The sequence below is a fragment of the Heliangelus exortis genome, chromosome 1, assembly GCF_036169615.1.
Source record: "Heliangelus exortis chromosome 1, bHelExo1.hap1, whole genome shotgun sequence".
Lineage (NCBI taxonomy): Eukaryota > Metazoa > Chordata > Aves > Apodiformes > Trochilidae > Heliangelus > Heliangelus exortis.
Window position 1 is genome coordinate 121,792,198 of NC_092422.1, and position 25,175 is coordinate 121,817,372.

At 35.4% G+C, this 25,175-nt stretch overlaps 1 protein-coding gene across 4 annotated transcripts in view; it reads left to right on the forward strand.

Moving 5' to 3' along the window:
* ANKS1B (ankyrin repeat and sterile alpha motif domain containing 1B) overlaps positions 1–25,175 on the forward strand; it is a 414,385-nt gene that overhangs the window by 79,207 nt on the left and 310,003 nt on the right. For all 4 annotated transcript variants that reach the window (XM_071764199.1, XM_071764208.1, XM_071764216.1 and 1 more), the window contains exons 7-9: positions 998–1,108; positions 3,642–3,817; positions 24,201–24,341. In XM_071764199.1, coding sequence (XP_071620300.1) covers positions 998–1,108; positions 3,642–3,817; positions 24,201–24,341 — 428 coding nt within the window. The remainder of the gene's footprint in view (positions 1–997; positions 1,109–3,641; positions 3,818–24,200; positions 24,342–25,175) is intronic.

The following is a 25,175-nucleotide window of genomic DNA, read 5'->3' on the forward strand; positions in this document are numbered from 1 at the left end:
CCATGTGCTCTTCTCTGACATTTCCAATATAGTTTTCTCAGATGTTTATTTTTTCACAGGTTGTATTTGGGTTTCAGGTTTTGTAATTTAATCAGGAACAACAGTAAGCTAAGCAAGTGCTTTGTAGATTGTAGAAATTAAATCAGGGAGATTTCACTTCCCAGGAACTCTGTAGTTCTTCAGTGTGATGCTAATGAAAGCAGTTATAGTTGGCTTCTATGTGTAGGTACTATTATGATACATATATGTACTAGTGCAGTTATTCTCTGGTTTCAGAAAGGACCTCTCTAAACAACTTCAGACAGTCAAGAAAATGTAGATACAGAATAGCTGTGTGAACTGAGAACCATTCTCTGTACTGGAATAAACCCACCACAACAAAGCAAATCATAGCTATTACATTAATTAATTTCTAATTTATTGTTTGTCCCAAAGTAGTGTTCATTAAGGTCTTGGTGTTCCATCAAGCTAGCCTGTGTACCAATACACAAGAAAATAATGTATATAATTACAAAAAAAAAATGTAGTAATGAAATAAAAGTTAAGAACACTCCTAATTCCACTGTTTTGTTTTTATAAACATCATCATGAAGATGGTACAAGGGAAGTTTTAAGGAAAAACAGAAAAAAAATTTAGAATGTTGCTTTTAAGACAGGTATTTTTAGCTAAATTTTTGAGTCTTTCAACAGTAATAGTATACTGGAACAGTTGCAGAAATATTTCAAGGAGATGGAAAAAACAATGCAACTCATTACTCCTAAAATGAGATTTCTGTAATAGGTTCAGCAGATTAAAGAACTGGCTATTATAGAACTGACTATTTTATAATACTTTCAATAAATTATTGCCTTGCAGCAGTGTTTATGAATAATCACTGGGCTGTAATATGAAAAACTGGAAAGGCTTTAATGAAAAATGAAGTAACAAATTTACTTTTTGTTGGAGTAAACGCCCTAAATGCAGGAATTTAAGTGTATGTGTATCTTTAAATTGCAGAGTATATGGAAACAGGAAATGCAAGTATTTCAGAGGAACGTCCACTCGAATGCGCAGAACACCAGTCTTGTGTTTTGTCCCCAGAAGTTCCTTCGTCTCCAAAGGCTAAAAGTAAATACTTGTCCTCTGTGAATACAGAAGCTGTACTGACTTTCTCTTTAATATTAAAAGTATATTGCTAAGACATTCATAAAAACAGTAAAAATGAAAATGAGAGGTTAAGAAACTTACTGATAGTGAGAAGCTTTTTTTTTTTTCCACGCTTTTTTCACTATTATCCATCTTGACTGCATACACTGTAATCCATGTCATACAGGAAAGCAAAGAACTGTACTCTCATATAAGAAGTCACTGATGGATTATAATGTTATATATTATACGACCTTAAATATTTTGATTTATCTGAATTTACACATTTCATAATGAAGTCAAACAAAAGGAAACTAGATAAGTCAAAATGGCATTGTTCACCTTAAAGATTGGATTTACTGTATCTTTCCAAGAAGTGAGTACTTCTTCTAGGTGTGTTACATTTGGATGCTTATTTCAGTGATCATGTGTGTACTGCTCTTCCATTTATCTTCTAATGTATTTTTCATCTACTGTGAATATCACTGTTATGTGCATGTGCTTTCATCTTATGCTGTGATTCACACTTTACATACCACAGCCAGTTAAATAGGGCACTTCCTGATCATGGAAGAGCTCTTTTTTTCATGAAAGTCACCCTCCTGTAGAACCAAACATGACTTCTGCCTTCTGTAATCGTTCAAAGTAAATGTAATTGATTGCTGGCAAATAACTAAGCCTCTCTTCTTTGTTTTTGTTTTGTGGGTTTGGTTTTGGTTATGGTTTTTTTTTGTTGTTGTTTTTTTAAACACTTTTACAGGCACTTTTCTCATTCATGAGAAAACTAAACTTACTGCTGCACACCAGATTATGATCTTCATGGTGATAGTAAACAAATGTTCTTGTTCCATTCATGTTTCACGTTGGGGTACTTAACAGGCATATGGTATATGAAGATAAGTAGTTCCCCTGAGATAAGTAGAATTGTGAAGTCATCTGTCCTATGCAACAGCACTGTCTTGAAACTGAGTAGTAAATATTTTAAAAATATCTTTTATTTTGTAGCCACGAGGTCATGATCTTACATTACTTGTTTCCACTTTCGGTGTATAAATACTGTAGAAAGTGCTAGTGGGCCTTTGCTTGTCTATTGTGCAATCTGATTGTAAATTAAAGAAATGGTACTTGATTGTGTTTTGCATCCATCTGTCTGCCGTTCTCTGACAATCTGATTTTAAATAATTTAAACCAAATTTGAAAGAGGGATAGAAGTATCAGTTACCTTTCTGTGGATGTCATGAAATAGGTAGCTAGGTAGAGGACAGAGACCTTAATTATTACCTGCACTGAAAGTAATAGGTGAAATTTCTCTTTTATGTATTTGTTCTGGCAGCAATCAGCCAGTCAGTTAGACTGGTTCTTAATATTTAAGTATTTCAATTTTTATTGATTATAGTATCAATCTAGAATAATTTCAATTTTGTAATTGAAAAGCAGAACATAAACCTGGTTATCTTTAATTTATGAGTTTTGTGCAAAGAAACCATTGACTTGCAGTTTTTCCTTCTAGGCATTTTTTATTCTCAAAGATGAACTAAAATGTAATTATCTCTATTTATCAAGTTAAATGACTGTAGTTTGCAACAATATGACTCTTGTAAACCTAGTGAAGAGAAAGATTTTCTTATTTGCCCCTTGAAAAACCTGGCTTTCATCACCATTACTGAAGATAGCTGTGTTACTCATATGTAACAGATTGTCAGAACCCAATGCAGATTTTCATAAGAAATAGATTTTTACTCTGTGGAGGTCTTGTTGCTGCCAGTGAGCTATGTATAAAAGAAGTTAGCACTCATATAAAGCCCGTTGTCTTGCTATTTTGGTGGATTTCTTAGCTTGATAATTAATTTATGAAATTAAGGAGAAAACATCACGGAACTAAGCATGAGTTTCTGATAGCTGTAGGGAGGAATGTTTTAAACATGTTAGTTTTGCCCAATATGTCCTTCTACCATTCCATGTAATCCTGGGCAAGTAAGCAAGAAATTGTTCACAAAATATAACTAATTTGATGGGACAGATGTGCATGCTCAAAAACTCAGTTTCAACCTACTTACAGTTTATGGAGCCTACACTGTGCATTAATTGATAGTAGTAGCAAATGTGACCACAATGCAAATTATGTGACACTGATTTTGTATGTGTGGAAATTTTCCCTGGGTTAATTTTACATTCTTAACTATTCTTTAACTAGTTAACTATTCTTTAAATAGTTGCTATCTCTAGCTGATTTTCAAAATTAGAAAACAGAGAAAGGGTAAGTATATATTGCCATTCATCCTAATTAAATGCAAAGTATAGGGGAATGCAGAAGTATATAGATGACCTCCAGTGATTCCCATTCTGGAATGAGATGCCATTACTTCTGAGGGGAGAATTATGCATGGAGATCACTGTGATAAAGCATGGAATACAACAGTTATTCAGTACAACTTAAAGAATATGTATTTCCTTTTTAGGCATAAACTACCCCTGGTTTTCTAATTATTGACTAATGGTATGTCTGTTTTTAAAGGTGAAGCTGTGACTGGAGAATTATCAAAGCTCTTAGATGAAATCAAATTGTGTCAAGAAAAGGAATACTCTTTTGAAGATCTGTCTCATACAATATCAGAACATTATCTGGACAATTTTAGTAAAGTATCAGAGGAAGAACTTATGACCAGTGGAAGCCAAACCAAGCTTAATGTAGTAAGTAAGATGGGATACAAAGACAATCTGTTCAGTTATATCTGTTTTATTTATGGCACATTCAAGTAAGAAATAGTACAAAATAGAGAACAGTTTGAGTCTAACATTACAATACAAAAAAAACCCCAAACAACCCAAAACTCAAGCCAACCAAAACCCAAGTACGTACTCCTTACAGATTTAGAGTTTAATATTCCACTTGTTTTACCAAGATTTTTCTTAACAAACCACAGAACAGCTTTTTATGGCAGCACTAACATGATCAGATTAATTGTTCTATTGAGCAGGGGGAGTGAAACAGTGGGGTTTTTTTGGTTTTTTTTTTCTGGTTTTTTTTGTTTGTTTGTTTGTTTTTAAGAAATCAATTGAAATCAGTATGTTCAGTACTATACAAAAACCTAAATGCTTTCAGAATTTTGAAATCCCTAAAAGAAACAGCTAAGCACATTCGGTTATGACTCTTCCATGTATTATTACTGCATAGCTTTCCCAGTAGCCTTATGGTATTAAAGAGTGAGTCTCTAATACTGAAAATTCTCGCAGTTATGATACTTCAGTTGTTTCCAACTACAGTTGAGAATATTACTTCATTACTACCAATCCTGCAAATAAAGTGCTCTAGGATTCTTTTTGTCTTGATAATTAACCAGGTGTGGGTTTTTTTCTTTTGTTTGTAAAATTGATTTTTTTTTTTCCTCAGTAAGTAAGTAAATGGGATTGCTCAGGGAATAAAGCACCAAAGAGAAGTAAAGTGCTACGTGCTAAATTTCAATTAATGTTGTTCAAAAGTTGAGTAAAATTATCCCCTCATATATTGGGAAAAACATGGCAAGGACTTCTATGTTCTCAAGGATTTAATTCCCTATATGTATACAGAATGAGATTCACAAAGATGGGTAGCTGCCTTAAAATTCAGTAGATACTTTATACTTTTGTTAAGCTCTTCTAATGTTTGAATGATTGCATACTAATCCATACTGAAGTCAGTCTTAACAAGGTATTGATGGCATTTAAGCATTTTTATACATCTTGCCAGTGTCTCTCTGTATTTAGGTGCTAACTGCTATTTAAATCTGCTCAGCTGCTGTTTTGCAGAAAATGCCATCCATATAGTTCTGTCTAGTTAGACTGAAATTTTTACAGAACTAAATGACGTACAATGTGAATAGGGAGTGTCAGACACTAAATCTGTAATTTATGTGCAGTAAGCAAATACAAAAGTAAATTAGGCAATATGTTTTTTGAGATTTCTTCTATTTATATATTGAATTACATAGAAAACATATTCAGAAACAGGGACTGTTTAAGCCATGTTGTGGCCCTCTCTTACTGGTGCACCCAGCTTTTCTTCCAAAGAAAATGAGAATCAGAATGATAATTACACACTCCAAACATCAAATCAGGATTCAAAGCAGACCATGTTTTCCCCTGGAGTAAATGCAGCTATACAGGCCTATATGGAGAGAACTGCTTGCTGTGATGTGGGATTTTCCTGTTTAATCTAAAATATAACCATTTCATTTTTTAGTGTTTTAAGGCCACTCACTATTTTCAGTTTGTACCATTTGTTCTGACACACTGCCTTTTCTTTCGGCAACATTCTTCCTTCCCTTGGTGTGTGGTCTCCCTCACAGGTGATAGGAAACCCACATGTGCTGTGAGGAGCCATCAAAGAATCATCAGGAAGAAATACTAGGATGAAAAGAGATGTTTAGCTCTGAAACTGGCTGTAAAGGTGTAAAAACAATCTGGGGGCAGGACCAAGAATGATGGTGGAAGAAGTGTGACAGTAGGGTGCTGACTGAAGAAACCTCTAATTTATGTATGAATATTTACGTGTGAAAACATGGAGATATAGAGAGAAGGAGAGAAGTGGGGACATATAAAGATATGGAGAGTCAGAAATAGATCCTTTGTGTGTGTATCAAAGAAGAGGAGGATTCTTACAGCTTTTTCTGACTTTAGTTTTCTTCTCTGTGGGAATCCTTTGTAAAAATGCCAGTACACTAAGTGGGGTCTTCTCTGTTATTCATTGTTTCCTGTCAGTAGGAGCTCTGAAGAGATTTAGAAATGAGGTTCCTGGTAAATGTATCAGATGATGGTGCCATTTCCTGGACAAACATTTTTAGAGGTGATGACTGGTGCAGGCTTTTCAAATGAATCCAGCGATCTGAACAAGTTGCAAAAACCAAGTTGTGACACTTCATGACCCTTGGGGAGGTTCTGCAAAGGAACTGTCTGCTAGGAGACTTTGAGTTTTTTGAATAATTCCATCATTCAGAGAAATAGGAGGCCAAGACTGAGGAATTTCTGTTGGGAATAGGACCTTGAGGGTCAAAAACTTTGAGTTGGAGGAAAGAGCATCAGGAGCAGGCTCTGAGGCTAGCATGGGAATATGAAAGAGAAAGCATCAGGAATCAGAGTGTGTTCTGAAGCAATTTTTTAAAGCACCTGGCTCATCAGAAGAGAGCCAAATCACCTCTGGTACTGCTCAGGCTAAATAAGGTTTAGACTAATTCAGGACTGCAGAAAGTGTCTGTATATCCAGGGTTCACAGGCTAGAATTCTCTGAATCTAAGTGTCAACCTCTTTTATTTGAAAGAGTAGGGCTGGCTGGTTCTGTTTTTTTGGTTGGTTGTTTGGTTGATTTTTTTGTGTGCAAGGGTAGTGGGAATGCCTGATTTTTACTGCAGTAAATTTACAGTAAAAGCCTTTGTCTGCAAAGTGAAAGAGTAGGGTTCAGTTCTCTCTGTGGCATGAGGGTGGGTTTTAACATCACAGCTATAGTCTCCCAAATAGTTATTGTCCCTGACAGAGCATTAGCCTGTTGATCCCCTCCAGTATTCTCTATGGATTTTAGAACCATGGGAAGACAACCAGTGCAATCCTGAGAGTAGAATTTAGGACTCTAATCACTAGCAAATTCTGTTCCTTTTCTTGTCTCGGTTGTCTTGTGTTGTTTGTTGCTCAGTGATACAGCACCTGTAGATTATTACAGTTTGTTTTGAAGAAGTTGTATGTTGGAATGCTTGTAGGCCAAGGGCAGAATTGAATCCTCTCTTCCGTTTGCTGTTATTTGACTGTCAGTCATCCAAACACTTAGGATGTTGTTAGGATACATGTTTTTGACTAATGGACTTCCTTTTCATCAAAATTTGCGTTGAAAACACTACTCATTTTATTACTCGCTATGTTTCTGGTCACCAGGTGTGTGTTTGATGTAAAGCATTAACACAGCTAAAGGTTTATGTGCTTCTAGAATTTCAAAGTCAAACAGAAAGCAGAGTTTGCACATCTCTCAGGTGAAACTGCGAAAGAGCTCTCTGAATGAAAAGTTTGGGTTTAGTGACTTAAATTCCAAATTACTATTCAGATTTATATCTACACTTGAGTTTCCTCAGAGCATCGAAGAACAGAACAGGAAGATGAAAAGGCAGGGTGTGAAAGAGTAGAAGGCGTTAACATTTGGGAGGGTGAGGGTATGTTAGAGCAGTAAGTAAAAGTAAGGAGAATAAGAATAGACACACCAGATGTGAACAGGACCAGATCTGGAGATGTGTAGAAATGTCTTCATAGGACACTTGCATTCCAAATGCTCAGAAGGAACCCTGGAAAATTTTGGGCTTCTTAAAAAGCTGTGTTAGCTTCCTGAATGAGGAGAGCAATTAACACAGGGGATGAAAAGTGTGCTGTTCAGCAGCCAAGCATTCACAAAGTCAGATGATAATAAGTGATCTTTTGTCTGAAGAGTACATTATAGAGAATAAACTAGAGATATTACTTAAAGCTATACTGAAAACTTCATAATTTCATTGCTTGATTTTACAGCTAGCTGTGTTTGGATGTACTGATGTGCTGTCATGTAAAATACTAATTCCATGTCTCTTAGGCTGTCTTCACCTGTCATTAAAACATGTATATTGTAAGATAGCAGGCAGCAATGCCTGATAATATAATGTTGTCTCCACTAAATTAAAGGCCATATTGAATATAATTCTGAAATTGGAAATGTGGTTTCTTATGCTACTTCAGAGAGAGCTCCAAAAAGACATTTACATTCATAGGCATCACTTCAGTTCGCATTTCCTGTTCTCCTCAAAGGCTTGTACACTGGGTTGGATTGACAGTGGATTCATAGATTTTTACCACCAGCTCCTTTCTGTCTTTTTTTCCTTCTCTCAGTTATTGTGATTTGAATACACTCTTCATTTCCCTTTGTATGCAAAGTAAAAAAAAGAAAGAGCTTGTATCTGGGGGAGCTTTATTGTTGTGCATGGTTCAGTGCTTACATACTACAGTTTTGCTGTTTGCTAAATACAAAACTTTCAGTCAAAATAACTAGGATTGTTCAGTGAGTCAGAAAAGGAGCTGTGCTTCGAAATGTGTTCCAGAAAATATGAGGTGGAAAAAGATTTAGGAAAATCTTTGATTGTATCAATTTAGTTAACTTAGGTGTTTGCAAAAACTGAGCTCTCTTCTAGCTTTTGACAATTGCTTATAGTAGTTGCAGGTTTTGATTTTCTTTTTTTTTTTTTTTAAGTATAATTTTAAAAATATTTATTTTCCAATAGATGGCAGTCTGGCTCAGTAATTTCAAGAACAAAAGCAGCCATTTTATAGAAGTTTTCCAACTTTTTTCATTGCTATATTAAAACCATGCATTTTTAACACAATTGATAATACAAACTGCTTTAAAACATCTGTAATTCTTATAAGAGGAAAATTTATTGAACATCATGGTATACATTGAAACTAAAAACTAAAATGTATTCAAACAATCTGTGTGAATTCAAAGAGCAAGTAAGAAAATTTAAATAGAGCTTGAGAAGCAAAGATCTAGAAAAATCAAGTGTGTGGGGAAAACAAGCAGAAGAATGGCAATTTGTGTATCATGAGGAATATTCCTGAGCTCCTCCAAGTAAGTTGCTGTAATTTAGATTCCTCTATCCTTGGAATAATAACTAAATCACTACCAGTTTCTTGTCAGGCTTAAGGTTCCTGTGTATGTATTCATGCAAGAACAAATTATTCTAAATGTAATACTATAACCAGAAATACACTGTGTTTGTTGCAGTGTATTTGCTCATTGTCTTCTTACTTTAAAAAAAGAAAAGTTAGAAAAGAGAAGTATGGGGTTTATGTCCATGTAAGAAAAAATTCATTTGGATACCAGAGAATGGTATGTTTCTTTTTATTTGGTTTGTACAGCCTCTGATTGGAAAACAAAACCCATGGTATTAGGAATTCAGCCCTTCCATATGTGTTTGTATGAGTATATAAGTTTCTCTTTGCAAAATGTCCATTGGTTGTAATATAAATATATATATTTTCCTTTTATAAATCTGACATTTTATTTTCATTATTTTTTTCTCTATAACTGACTCTTAGGAGATACGTCTTATTTTGGGTTTAGAAGTGTACTATTTCCAATCCTTAACAATGAATTTGGAAAGTGTTGATTTTGTTTCATTTAGTAGCAATAATTATTCTCTATATTATTTGAGAAATAGCTGAGAATTTTTTGAGCTAAAAGTAATTTCAAAATAATAAATCTGCCATGACCACTTAAGAAAACTGAGGCTCCAAATTTGAAGTGTTTTCTTCAGATGAGTATTGTGATCTTTTGTAGTAACTCTCTGCTTGCAATCTCTGCTTTTCCATTTATGCTGTTGTCTTCAGAAACTTAATACGAAAACCATGTTATTGATCTGCGAGTGCAAGCACAATCTCTTGCTGTCTTTGGATATGTGACATGAGTTTAGATGAAAGAAGGCAGTTCCAGAAAGTGCTTTTGTGCTGTTAACAGCAGAGTATATGTAAAAGGTATTTACTCAAATACGTGGAATAAATACTGGGAAACTTAAGTTATAAGATGGCATTATTTTTTGTTATTATTTTCGCTTTTAGAATAAGACTGGAGATATTAAAGACTTGTAGGATTGTAGAGGCTGTGCTACAGAAGTGGCAGCAATATATCTAATTAAATTTAATGTGGGTATATAATAGACAATCGAGGCGGCAGCAGTAATTTACCTTTGAACATGAAGAAAGGTTCTGTGTTGTCTCGGGGAAAAGATTTGGTTCTCATCACAGTCATATAAATCAATTTCTGATTACCTCTGTCATCCAGAAAGGGAAGTTGATACTTGTGTACATTGGGAGAGAGTGAAGAAAACAAAACAAAACTTGAAAAAACTTGCTTTAATATTGTTGAAAACAGTGATGGCACGTATTCAAAGAGAATCACTTTTTGCTCTCTTAAATCTGAAAATCAAGAATCTGAGGGTATATAAAGGCAATAAAACTATGGTCATATTTGGTGTTTATCAGAAGGGAGGACTGAAAGGATAGAGTTGTGTGTTTTGAACGAAGATGGCTAGGAATTAATATATTGGAGGTGAATAAATTTTAAGGATGGTCCTTCAGAAGTTGGTTAATTTCTTTGTCTAGTGCAAAGAACAATTATTTATAAAAAGCAAAGATAAAAATATTTTTATTTTACAATGTTATAAACTAGAATTTCTCGAAGAACATTGAGATAAGAAATTTGGGAATGTTATGAAGTAAAACTTTTTAATAAGTAACATTTAAACAGAAAATGACTGGTCTGAAATATTAATGGCTAGGAGTGAACAGACATAGTAGAGTAAAATGATTACTGTCTTGAATCAAAATGTAGCCTTTAGCAGTATCACACACTTGCATATAGGCATTGTTCAGAGAGTGAGACAAAATTCTACATGATAATGATGAGCAAACCAGAAGTGTATACAATGGCTGACTAATTAGGATACATTAAAAACACATTCAAGAAACATTTGATTACTTATTCATTAGGGAATAATAAGACAATCAGACCTGATTGTTTGCATCTTCATGGAGAGAAGATACATTTTAAATTACTTAATATGGTAACATTTATTTAATTTGATAATGCAGCTTTGCTGTATTTTGCAGTATTTATGATAATAAAAAAAAAAAGGCTTGTACTGAAGGTCAGTGGTAGGAATATTGTTGGTTTACTTAATTCCCCTTTTGCAATTGTAGGAGATAATTCATTATGTATTGCCCAATTTTGACACTGCAGGAATTTGTATTAAGTTGCTCTTTAACTCGTAGACCTAGTTCAGTTATGAATCTCATTTTACAAGCATATACTGACTCTTATTTCTGTAGGAAATAAAACTATGAAGGTCATCTCTCCCAGGATATATAAACATCATGTTTTAAGATTCCCTTGTTGCAAAAGTCTACCCACTCTTTGAAGACAAGGTTATACAACTTTAAAAATTACTTTTAAAAACTACCACCCAACTAAAACCTATCTGTAAGTCCTGGTTTCTAATGTACATGGTGTTATTTCCCACTGAGAAGAACTATTGTTGCATTTCTGAGTTTTTTCATTAGGCATAATGTGACATCCAGTACAAGCATCCACTTGGTCAATATAGAATTATATATTTGCTATAAGTTAATTCACAAAATTATTTCTAACTTCTTCATAAACACAAGAGGGTTATTACAAAGAAGCTGAGCGAAGTGTACCATGGTAATACAAATTTTTGTTGCTTCTGTTAAGTAATTTATCTAGCCAAGAGAAGCTTAGACATTTTTAATGTATAGTTTCCTAACCCATCTTCCGCAGTTCTTAAAATAGGGTACTTCTTGTATGTATAGCCTATGCCATGCATCAGAACTGTATTGTAAAGATTTCTGTGTCAGAGGGGTCCTAACAGCAGCCACGTGGAACTCAGCACAGGGAATTTGCCTGGTGGCATCCTTCACAGCCAACATGAATACCCTGCAGCTCCCTGCTGCTGAGTTACCTGGTAGAACTATTGCAAGACAATCCTCCAGCGTGCTGCATGGACATCCCCTGGGAGACAGTCAGCACTTATTTAAGAATATAAAATCCCCAAACATGACAACACTTACCATGATTTAAGCTACGTAACTCCCTAGTTATGGAGTATAACTAGGGGAAGGTGCTGGCCAAGCCACCAGTTCATCTATTCTACATTAAAAAGTACTTACTACTTTTCCACCAGAACAATTTTTTGGAAAATTGAACCAGTCTGTCAATTTATATCAGGTACTTGCAGCAAAATAGCTTCCATTCTGTGATGTGTTTGGCTTGCACTGGTGAATTGTAAATGTATCTGATCCTTTTGCTCCTATCTGTCACATTGTTTACTGTAATGACCCTATAGTTTTGCTAAAAGTGATGTATGTACAGGCATTTCCTTTCGTTTGCAGAGTATATGTTTTCATTTATTCTTATACAGTAAAATCTGACAGACTATAAAAGAACAAATAGTTTGTCCACACCCTCCAAAACTTGCAGTACTTCAGGCTTGTTCTTTCTTAAAGCTTTCATTTTCCTAAGTAATCCTAGTTTATTTTGTATGTAAATCTTGCCATGATAACAACCACTTCACTTGCCCTGCTGTGGACTCTTTCATCTTAGCTAAATCTCTTTTACATAAGGGTCTCAGATATGGGTGTAACATTTTCCATTTTAAGTAATTATAATATAAGCTTTTGACATCAAAGAGCTTGTTTGTCTTTATGGCTAAAAAGCTATATGTAAATTTAGGTGCTATGGAAATGATTCATGTTTTATCTACTCAGGAATCCTGTAGGATGGCTGTGTTTTATTAAATTAACCACAGTAGACTTTTGCATTTTTTTTCCACAAGGACCATCTCACAAGGACTGTCACATGTAGTAGTAGTGAGCACATACGTAATTTGAAGACTAACCTCTGTTATTTTATACCCAGAGAAATACCAAAGAAATCTAATCTCAGCAGGATTAGCCAGGATCTGAGGAGTGTATCTGCACTGATCTTGAGATCATCTTCCCAATATGAAATATATTTGCTTTATTAAATAGCTTTCCATTTGTGTTAGTGCTTCAGAGAACCTTCTTTTTCACCCCTACTTGTGCCATTATTTTTTTTCTTGTTGTTGCAACATCCTAAGCTGCCTGTGCCATTGTGGACGCGGTTGCCAGTCCATTCAGTTGTCTCTTCCGTTTCTCTGTACCCACAGTGACCATCATTCCATGCACTTTTAAGCTAAAGTCTCTGACTTCATTTGGAATCTTCTGAGACAATTTCAATCACCTCTGAAGAACAGAAAGAGAAGAGATTTCCTGAGATTTCCACCCAGGCAGGGGACTTTGCAATATTATCCTCAGCTCTCTCTTTGTACTATAAACCAAATAATTAGGAAGACCGATGACTTTTGCTATTACTAGTACAGCAGACACCCGACATGTTTCCCTCAAGCCCTGACCTTCCCTAGAGGTCTGCCAAAAATCTGTTTCTCTTAAAATTGATTTACTCTCTCTTTGATCAGAGTACCACCAGTGAGGGTGCTGAACTTCCAAGGCTTCATTAACATTAAGTATCGAGTCACAGTGCATGCGCATAGGGCTGACATGGGCTCACTCATGGCTTCAGGAGCAATGGTTCAGTCAGTACTACTCTGTAGTATTGAAAATTACACTTAATGCTTGTTCTTGGCAGCTGGATCCCACCATAAGCCCTCAAGTCAGTTGCATAAACGCAGGCATCTACTGCCATCCTGGTCTGCAGCTGAGACATCTGTGTGGGGCTGGCAGATATGATAAAGGACATGATAAAGGATGTGATAAAGTTGTGGTGTAGGGAGTGGCAGTTAGAGGCTAGGCAGGGTACCCAGAGATAGACACTGGACCTCAGTGTAGATCTCACCAAGATCCAAATGTCCCTCCAGTAGAGTGGGAATCTTAACATTAAGGATTGAGAAAATGTTTGTGAAGCTTTACTGATCCATTTGATTTATTGCATTTGAGCAATGGGGTATGTAACAATATATAAGCTCTATAAGGAATATAAAGGACTTCTCTAACATTTAAGTATGATTAGATTTTAATGTCTGAAAATGTATTTTTGTTCTCTGGAAAAATTGGTTTTGATAGTTCATACAAAGCCTGAACTTGAATATGTGGGAGATTTATTTTTCAGTCATGTGTAGATATTTACCCTAGGGGAAATATAACCGAGTTAATAAGGAAAGGAGAAAGAGTGCTTTAAAAAGTACTCTTTTCTATCCTGCAGTCTTAAACAAGTTATACAACATTTTAGAATTTTTTAGCTTTTGAAGTTGCTGTATGTTACATAGGTAAGTACTTCTGTAATCCTTCCAAAACTCTACCACTGCTGTCAGCAGGTACCAATGCAGACTTGATTGTGGGACCTAAGAATACATGAGTGTTCAACCCACATAACAGGATGCAAAAAGTAGAGAAAAAAAATAATCTGGAAAGATCTTTTGTATAAACCTAGATGTATATTTAATGTATACTCTATTAGTATAAGAATAAAGTCATTAAACTCAGAAGTGACAGTGAAGCCTGATGATCACCATCTAATAGGAAATGTATGAGAAGAGAACAGTACGGATATGTTCCTCAGTTGTTTTCTGTAGTTTGGGGAACAACATAACTTTGTTTTAAACAGAAGATGGAGCCTCCTAGTTCATTAGAGCTAGTGAATCCCTACAGGACCCATTAAGGAATGGAGATGTGTAAATGGATGGTTTCACTATGTTGCTTTCTCTGATTTTTCTTAAGTTAAATAAATAGGTACTCTTTGAGCAGCAGCAGTCCCATTGTCTTCTCATCTAAACAGGAGGTAAACAAGTTATGCTAATGGTAAATATTCTGCCATATTTCACAGAGCAAACTGGCCTCTTATGATAAAGTAATATGAAAGAATGCTTTCTATACAAATTGTTTAGTAGCTGAAATTAGAACATTGGGCGACTTGTTTGAACTACTTGCTTAATTTAATTTTTATTGTATCCTAGTAGCAATAAGCACATTAATTTTATAACTGACATACAAAAAAGATTAAGAAGGCAAGTGTTGAAGTATTTGACCACTCTTGAGCTAGTTTTGTTGCAGTCTTGTCAGCAAATTTTGTCAGTCCCTGTGAACAGGCTCAGCAAGTAGAAAATGAATAGCAGGAAAATATGCTAGAACAATTACTTATACCTCTATAAAGTACAAGATCAGGAGCAATTCAGAGTTAAGGGGCAACTACCCAATATTCACTATGTATTAGAAATGATTGGCGAAGGAATTATTACAGAAAAACAGTTTACTATAAGAACACCCCTTAGCTTTGCTTTAACTTGACTCTCTACTGAAACCCTAGCCTGAGTTCAGTGGTACTGGTTTTCAAGCAGATTAGAAGTAGAACCCAGAGTTACTTGACAATGAATGCATCTAGTTTTACACTCCTTTCTCCATTTTTCCATAAGGATCTAAGAAAGAAATTATTTATATATTTTTTGATAATCTTTTTTTTTTAAATCTCTTGGTATCTCTCCTGCCTAAACTTCTGATAAGTTTCAGTTTAGTTCTGTGAGGAAAAAATGTCAAAAGAGACTCTTCAGTTTGCTGCAGCACTTATTTGAGACTGAGCAGTTTCTATTAATACTGTGGCTATTATTTCTGTTGATATTGGTGCCCTGCCCAATATCTCTGGAATATGAACTCTTCACAGCCTGCAAAGAAGCAGCCTCAGCACTGCCTGTCAGTCTTAGACAAAAATAACACTAAAATGAAAAATGTTTCTTTTTCCTTTGCTGATCTTTCTTTTAATTATTAGTAGTTGATTCTTTCTGGGTATTGGAATGCTTACTACCTTGCACTTTTCTCTGTCCAAAACAGCATTTTCTTTGACATGTCAACTGATTGTCAGCTATTCTACTGCATTGTTTCTACATTAGATTTAGTCTTTTTGACTTAGCCAAGGTCCTTTTGATTGTCTTAACCAGCATTCAACTTCAGATGACTGACTCAGTGCTGTAGGTAGTTACTCTTTAGATTGGCTTTGTGTATTCAGTTATGATTTTCTCTTATGCCCATTATGCTCATTAAGCCAACAGCAAATTAATGGAATAATAACTACATTTTCAGTAACACACTCTTGTTGAGAATGTATATGCTAAATAAAAAAACGTACACTGGAGGAGTAACAAAGCGGTGACTTCTGCCTACTCATTTACCACCTAATTTTTCCTCTAATTTCTGTTCCTTCTGCTCTATTTCATGACAAATAGTGTATTTTCTATAAGCTTCATCACTTTGCCACCCACTTACCCACCCTCTCTTTCACAACTTTAAAAAAAGAAAAATGCATGTTTTGCAGCTGATTTGCTTTGCAATTACATTGCAAAGTGTTTTTAAATGTTATATGATAACATTCAGGTAGCACAGAGATGTTAAATGCAGAGATGCCTCTGTAGTTATTCTCCAAGCAGTATTTTCTTTCAACGACATTTAAAGCAAAAAAATGGTCTCTGAGTTATTTTTGCCTTTATGTAAATATGCTTAAGTTATTAATTCTATTTAAAGCTTCTAAAAATATTAACACTTGATTTTTGCTTCTCTTCAGTCTCCTATTCCCTTCCTTGTCAGTCTTTTCTTTTTCAAATGGTACATTAGTTTTTCACAGTGAGTCACATTTTGGAATGAGTCATGTGCATATTGATTCAAGGAGACACATAAGCCTGTCATTAACATGAGAAATCCCATTAACTTGATTGGAACTATTCATTTGCTTAAATTTCAAGACACATAAAAGTTACCAAATTCCTGCATTTTTGCACAGCTTACAAATCCTTCCTAAATAACAACTTAAGTCAAAACTTATATGCCTGTGGGATGGAAAGCTATCCCTAGAAATGCATTTCTGTAGCATAGAATGTCCTTGCAGTCTATGTGGCTTGTTGGGTTGAAGTTCTTTTTTCCTTGGTCAAGCAAGGAACTTGCAGTGCTTTGATGTTAAATATCTGAAATGGATACTACGATGTACAGACTGAATTGTACAAATACTTATTATCAGTAGACACTAAAAATTAGACAAGTGCTTGAAAGACAGGTTCACTTTATTTTACCTAAAGTTAAGAGGGATAAATTCATTTGGAAGGCAAGCCAATTTTGTCCCAACCACAGATATTAGAATGGAGTAAGTTGTAGAAATGCCTACATGCTTTAATGACAACTAATTTAATCCATAGATGAGATGATCCAGAAATTAGTTTAATCCATAGATTAAACAAATAGCTTAGATTAAGTGTTTAGCTTTCAAATAGTCCATTCCTTTCAATTAGTTTGATGTTCTAAGGGCTTTTTTGTATCGTGACAGTGCATATTGCAGCTTCAGGCAGGTAATATTTCTTCCATTAATTTCACACTGAAAATCAAATGCAGTGTATGCTTCCCAAAACACTTAAAGATAAAAATTCTATAGGCTCCACCTGCTACATCATTCTTAACAACTACCTTCTTATTTTGGTTAAATTATAATGACTAAAAGCACTAAGTGTTCCATTCTCTGCAATTTTTCAATTTATCGAAATCTTGAATTATCTGTCATTTGAAAATCTTCACCCACGTGGAAACATTAAGCAGGACTTAGAAAAGAGTGAAGATTCTTACTAAAATACATTGAGGTCTCTTTTGTTTTGCACTTAAGATAATCACACAAAATACCAAATCACTAAATATGAGTGTCCTAATGCTGGCTTTACTATAGAGATGAAATACTTTTCATATGATTATTACTGTACTTGGTTTGAGAGCTTTTATGTTTAGTGAAAAATGAATTAGCCAAGATCAACCTTTCTATTTATATATGAATGTTTATTGATGGGCTTTTAAAAATGTTATGGTTTAAATTTAAAATTTTGAATTAAAAGCTATCTTAAGTTTTGAAAAATACTGATCCCTTTATTGGTGGAAGAATATGTACCTTTTTTTACTTTATGCCTTGTATTTCCTTAATAATTAATAGCTTGTTAGGTTTTTCAAATCTTAAAACTTGTGTAGTATCATATGTATGCATGCATTCTCTCATGAGTAGTGAGAAGATTGAGGAATGTCTTAATTGTTACTATTTATGCTACATGCAAGGGTGAACTAAAAAATTGAAATGTGTATCTCCACTTTGAATACACATTCAGCTGTACCCATTCATTTTGTAATCTCATTTTTACTTATAATTTTGACCTTATTCAGTGTATATTGTACTCGTTCTCTGGTTTCAGGGTGTATGTACTGCACACTATCAGATGCTTCTCTAAAGAGAAATGATTACTTTTTGGGGTGGTCATCATGATAGGCATCAATAGCACTTGCCCACTGAGGGGCAGTAACTACACATTCATGTACCTTCGATCACGTATGTGAATTATGTTTGTGTCAAGTCTAAATCTAATATATTTTACTGTTGTTACATACAATCTATTTCCATGGCTCTGTTGACTTCAGGTTACAGTGATTTCTTCCCCAGTTCAGACATTACTGTGCTTCAGTTCAGAGCATGTGGCTGCTTCTGACAAGATTTTTTTTTTTTTTTTATGGAGATCCAGTCAAAAAATACTATCACACGCAGCATGGCTGATGTGCAGTGGTGCAGAGATCAAGATTCTCCCTGTATCAGGCTGCTTGGGCTTGGATTTTCAGAGCACTTCGTCTCATGTACAACTGAAAATGGTCACAGAATGTCTCATGCTGATTCCTGATGTAGCCTGGCACTTCTGCCAACTTGACTTCACCATTTCAGTATAGCCAGCAAATAAGGAACACAAACTTAGTGACCATCTCAGAGAAGTTTCAATTGCATGCCCAGCATCCCACAGCCGTTGTGGCAGAGGCAGGTACAGAGTACACTTTGCTAATATTTAGCTTCTTTGGGTACAACACTCTCCTTGCTCTCCTGCTATTCCTTTGCAGAATACAGGAGGTGCAATCAAACTCTAACCAGACTCATAACAAATGAAATTATGAAAGAAATGTAAACTAGGAATATTTGTGAAAGAATGGCTGCAGACATGCAGTGCAAAGTGAAGGACAAGATAATGAGGATGGGAAATGGAAAATCACAAAGTATGAAGAAGGCTGCTTTGGGGGTTGTGGGAGAGGCATACCCAGGCACCCAAAATGTTTCACTGTTGTTTGTAAGACACAGATGTGTCTTGTAAACGAGGCTTCTCCTTCTCAGGATTCTTACTGAATCACAGAAGAATATGTTTGGTTAATGTGGGCAGCCTGCTGTGGAAAAGTAGTAACTGATGGTGTTGCGTTTGATGCCCAAGTGCTGGTTTTTTTCACTTCTGCATCCTTCAGTTTTCCCCATGGAGCATCCTGGGCAGCAGCAGAGGGAGCACTGACGGCACAGGAACTCCATCCCAGCTCTTCCATCCCTGGCTTGGCTGCCACTGCTGTTGGGAACAGCAGCTGCAGAGAGTAACCTGCTCATCCTCATTTATAGAGGATATTCTGGAACAGTTTTCCTCTCCATTCATAATATAAAATAAACTTAGAATATTGGACAATATAACTGTATTTTTTTTAAACTTGTATTTTGTGACATAATTGTATATCCTTTGGGCCAGGCAAAGGAGACAGGGAGAGGCACACCTATAATCCAGTGGTTAGGATCATATGAAATGCTATGATACTTACATGGTCCTATATCTGACAAATTGTTTCTTCTGAAGAAACCTCTTGCTGACAGGATTTTTTACAGATGAAGTGGTAGCATTTAGCTTCTCAAATGTTTGGTTGCTTTCAGCCTTCCAGAAGCTGAATGAAGTTGTCTTCTGGATTTCATCTTTGCTACTCTGTTTAAAAAAGCTAATTTTCTTACTATGTGATATGCTGCAAGATAATAGGTAATATTAGTGTCCAGAACTATGGTGTAATAGCAAGTGATAAAGGTCCTTTTATTTTATATCTTTTACAGCCTTGCTGGTGCTATCTTGTTCTGGTATATACTGTCTGCAAGGGTATTTGTAATACTTCTCCAAGCAGATGATAATTTTTAAAAAACAGATTTACAAGATAAAAAGAAAAGGAAATGAGAGGCTTTGTCTGACTTCCTGTATTCATAGAGAAAACTCATCTATATAATCAGGTCATATAGTAGTCAGGAAATCATTAACATCTGTAAAAACGAACACCAAACTTTATGTATGTTTCATACATTGGTGTAAAGCTTCTTGAGCTGGAACTTAGCTTTAAGTAAGATTAAGGGTGCTCTCTCTTTCTTTTCCTGTTGACTTTTAAATAAGAGTGGAACAGAATTTATCTTTTTTTTTTCTTTTTTTTTTTTTTTTGTCTGTACTTATAAATCTGTGTATTGCTAAATATTGTCTTGCTCTCTTAGATCCACAGTCATTTCAAGTTATTGTGACAGCAAATACAATGTACATACATACATGAGGAGAACAGGTATCCTGTTTGCGGAATAAAGTATCCTTCAGCCTAATGTATCCTGCTGGGCAAATTCTGCTTTTACTGTAGATGGAAACATAAAGAAGACGACTTCCATACCTAGATTTTCAAAGGCATGATCTAAGTTTGCATCAGCTATGGAAACCAGAGCTGATGTGTCAGGCCCAGTAGAGTTTGAAGGAAATTTCCCCTAATTGTAATGGTCCAGTGTTCTTATGCTAGATTTTACTCCTCCTTTACTGCTAAATTCTTATTCTCTTTTTTACATACGGAGAAATTGTACCGTTAGTCCGATTGCTATGTGCAATTTGAAATCCAGAATTCAGTATTTGAGTGAAAAAGGAGAACTTTAATGTAAAATATTTATCAATATCCTGTGGTTTACCTACCAATAGTTCATTTTTTATCTTATATCTAATATAGTTTAAGATTTTCTGTTTGTTTTGTTTGAAGGGGTGTGATACTTATACTTATGTCTCACCTATCTTAGGCAGACTTGGCCTTTTTGAAACTTAGTATTACAGTTTATACTGACTTCCCCATTTCATAATGTCAAATTCAATTAATTGAGCAACTATGATCTGGGTGGCATTTTTTAGCTATGTTTACTTTTTATTTTCGAGTCAAAGCAGGCATGAATATAAGTTTCTCGTTTGTGCCTATTTTTCTTTAGGTGATGGAAATATTTTCCACTTTTTTTTCTTTTCTTTTTTTTCTCTCTTTTTTTTTTTTTTTCCCCTCAGAGGTGGGCATAAGTAACTTTGGTTTCACTAAAACTCTCCCCTCAGGGCTATTTCAAGGCTTCCCAGCAGCCCACACAGAATTAGATTTTCATGTCCAAAGTATCTCTGAGGAGGAAAAATTGGATTATACAACAGAACAAAAAATGAGGCAGTTCTGAGAAAAGAATGAGGGCTGGGAGAGAACATCAGGAAACTGGGTGGTCTTTGTTGGGAGTTTTATGGGTTTGTGTGACAGTCTGAGCTCTGGATCGATGGCAGATCTTTCTTTATCTCACCTGTCTCCTCCAGGTGTACCCCTCTCCCCAGGGTATGCAAACCTGGGCTACCCCATTTTGGGATTCTCTGACTCCCCTCTCTCCCATGCAGCTATAAACTCCCTGAGTCCTCTTTGCAAATGCAGCTCTCACCCTGAGGCAGTTCTCACTTATTCCTTGGTGCCTGTTGTCCAGGAAGAACTGGGCTTCTGGCAGGAGGGAATGTAATAGCAAGAACTGTTTCATGGAATCATCAAGGTGGGAAAAAGACCTCTGAGGTTATTAAGTCCAACGTTCTGCCCTACAACCCCAACCACTAAACCATCCATTGTATCACCTCATCTACCTGTCTTTTGGACATCTCCAGGGATGTCCCTCCAGGGACATCTCTACCACCTCGCTGGGTAAAATTTCTTGACCCTTCATGTACATTTCTCTTAATCCTTCTTTTTTTAGTAGCAGATGTCTGCGTGAGAAGATAGAAATCAGTCATTAAGTATAATGAGAGCCAGTCCAGCTCTGCAGTAGTCTCTGAATTAGCCCGTACCATGTAATTCCTACCTGGATTATCTCCTTGTATGAAAGTACTGGTCAATTTATTCCAAAAGTGTGTGCAATGAACTCTGATATGGACTGTTCTTTTTGAATGATCAGGAGATCTGCCTATGTAATATTCCTCACTTCTCGTTCATATTGACAACCTTAATTTAAAATTGGGGGAGCCCCACTTTTCTGGTCTATCACTCTGGACTAGTCATATAAAATAAATCTAATGGAAATAATACAATTTTTATTCACATTCTGCTTGTGTGTTTTTCTATTGCTCTATAATGTTTTTGCTGTGATGTTTGTTTTTTTTTGTTCTCACTGTTTCTGTGATGGCTAAATACTCGCATGTTCTCCCTTGAATGATTCAAATGTACTAAATTTTATTCTTTTTTTTTTTTTTTTTTTTTTTTTTTTTTGAGCCTTTAAAAATGTGCGTCAATTTTACTACCTTTAGAAGGTTCATTGACTATACATTTTTCTGTGATTTCTGTCTTTATTCACTTACGCTGGCCGGTAAGGGGACAGCTAATGTTTGCTACCTGCTTTCCTGTATCTAGCACTGCTGCAGTTCTCTGTTTTTTGCTGCAGGGGGCAAGAAGCACTTTATTCTCTGGTACGGCAATTCTGAATTTTAAATTGTAAACATAGGGCAACCACCATGGAAGATGGCATCATAAATAAAAAGGAAGGACCCATAGTCTGCTTCCTTTGTCTATGCAAATGTATAGCAATAATAGTCTTTCATGACTCACATTCTGCAGAGTTAACCCAATCCTTTTAATAATCTGTGCAAGAGTATTGGTTGCTATGGCAACACATTCCGTGGTACCACTTGACTGTCAGAATAGCCTTATGAAATACCATGCTAAGAATGGTTTAGAAACTGACTGTTAAAATAAAAGTAAGTAAATCTACTTTGTATGATAAGGCTAAATTCATAAAGTCTGCAACAAGGGAACAACCATTTTCTGAGGGGAATCAGACTGATGGCAATGGATATATTATGTTTTTCATCTTTCATGGGTAAGGGGAAAAATAATTTAGACATTTTTTTTTCTACTTAAATTAATGGTATGCCAGTCACATTGGTGTTTAAGAAGCTATCACAAGTCAAAGGTTAAATGCTCCTCAGATGTTACACAATTCGTGTTGGTGCCTGTGTGCAGTGCCTTTGCTTCTCTTACATTGAACATCAGCTTGTGGTCATCTTCAGAACTGCTGCTTTTCCCCTCTACTTTTCCTCCACCTCCCCATTCCCTTTCTTGCAGCAAACTCCACACATTTCTTTTTTCTGTTGGCTAAAACAATTTGCAGTTAATTGTGGAGGGTGTTTAATTTTCTAGGGACCTCATAGGAGTGCTTTAGAGCTAATATTACCACCAGATTAACAGATGTGGTCAGCCATTGTCCCATCAGCATTATGTTGGTCAGGGAAAAATCCTGCTGGGAAGATTAAGACAAACAAGTTGTCTTCCCAAAGACAGCATCTAGTGTCTGAGTATCAGGTAAGCTGCACAAACAAATGTCAAGCAGGATGAAAACCTATTAGATATTCCAATTTAAATATGGACAAAGAATTAGGATACAAGTAAAGTTTACTCTTTTTTTGTCATAATTTTTTAATATGAGATTTTAGAAATCATTCCTTATTGGCTTAACTTGCCTCCTCCTTCTCCTATAATCAAGGAAGTTGCTACTGCAATTTGTTCTGTTGGGGTGGGCTGTCCTGTATAGCAGGACAGTAAAATAGCATAAACCGATGGGAACTGTCCACTCTTTCTGTTTCTAGCTGTCATAAAAAAATAGGATTCTGGTTTAAGCAAAAAGCAGTATTATCCCTTATCACTGACACCATTATGGAAGCCCTAATGTTCATAACTGAATGACTTTTTCCTGCACCTTTCAGTATTTCTAGTTGATGAAACAAAATAAGACAGGTGATTTTAAAATATGTTTTTCCCTACAAAATAACACCCTTATTACTGGCAAATATAAAATAAAAATTGAAACCTCATATTTTGATAAATTCAATATATTTTTTTTTCTGTATAAATCGTGGACTGGTCTAGGAAAATATAATACACTTTCACTTTTCTTTGCTGAACACAACAGATGACTAATAAAGCAACATCTGCTTGGCTTATAGTGTTTCCTTCTTGGTGATAGCTTTTTTTTTAAAAAACAAATCTTAGTTTTTATTCTCTTTGTGATTTAGTGAACTTAGTGATGTCAAAGCAAATTTTAAATGAAGTAGAAATCGCCATTGACTTCATAATGAAGAAAATAAATACATATTTTCAATATATGATATTACATTTACTTGTATTTAAAGTATAATTGCAGGTAGGCCAATATGCATCTTCCTTAGAAAGTGGGATTTTCATAAAGAAATTAACAGTTTAGTAGTTATTTTGTATTAAAGTAACAATACATGTTTTGGAATTCACAAATGGTAATCTGTTAAATTCCTTTCATTATCTAATGTTTCTTTACAATATAACACTGTGTTTAGTTTTGAAAGTCCTCTCTCTTTATGCACAGAGACCTTCATCAACAAGTTTATCCCCAAGAGAGGAAGATGATGATGATGCAGGTGAAAATACTTGTGGTCCTTCAGGTTTATGGGAGGCCTTGACACCTTGTAATGGATGCAGGAACCTTGGATTTCCCATGCTTGCACAGGTATGTGTTTACCTTTTAACCTTAAAACATTAACTATAGAAGAGCTGCTTAATCTCATGCTACCTCGTACAGTAATTTCTAATCTTGCTTTATTTCCTTGTTACCTTCAGTCTTCATTTTAACCTCAAAATCCAGTTTTAAAAATGAGTGTCAAGATTCAGTCATTCGGCTGTAGTGCTCATTCAGATAAGTTTAATATTTGGACTGTTTTGTGTTTATTACCCCATTTTAGACAGATTTTTCTGTGGCATAGCATTCTCTCCTGATTCAGTCTGGAAAGAAATTTTGAAGTCCTATAGTTTCCTTTGGGATAAGTACTCTATTTTTGACCAGCTTCTAATTAATATGACATCTCAGCCACTTTCCTTATAGAATTAATTGAGGACATCATGCATAACTCAACTGGTCTAAGAATGTAGCCTAAAACTTCTCTTTGAAGATTATATAAGTTAAAAAAAGTCCCCAAACATTTTCAAATGCTCATGATAATACAGAGAAGAATGAATTAAAAAAGTGTAATATCCTTGAGCCGAGGTCCCAACAATTGTCAGAGGAGACCAGACTGCAGTGTCCACCAAGGCCTCCCAACAGCTGTGTCCTGAACAAGTGATACTGTATTGCTGCAGAACAGGATGATGCTTATTGCTGCTTCTGGGTCTCCCTTGTTCTTTCCCCCCACTGTAGCCAAGCACTCTCATTTCTGTAACATTTTTTCCTGTGCTTTTCTTGTAGTGTTGAATAGAGACCTGCCAAATTTCTGTTTAGAAACGTCTGGCTTTTCAGTTGCATCCTTACTTGGCACTGCACTTAAATAGCTTTGTCAGATTCTTGTGT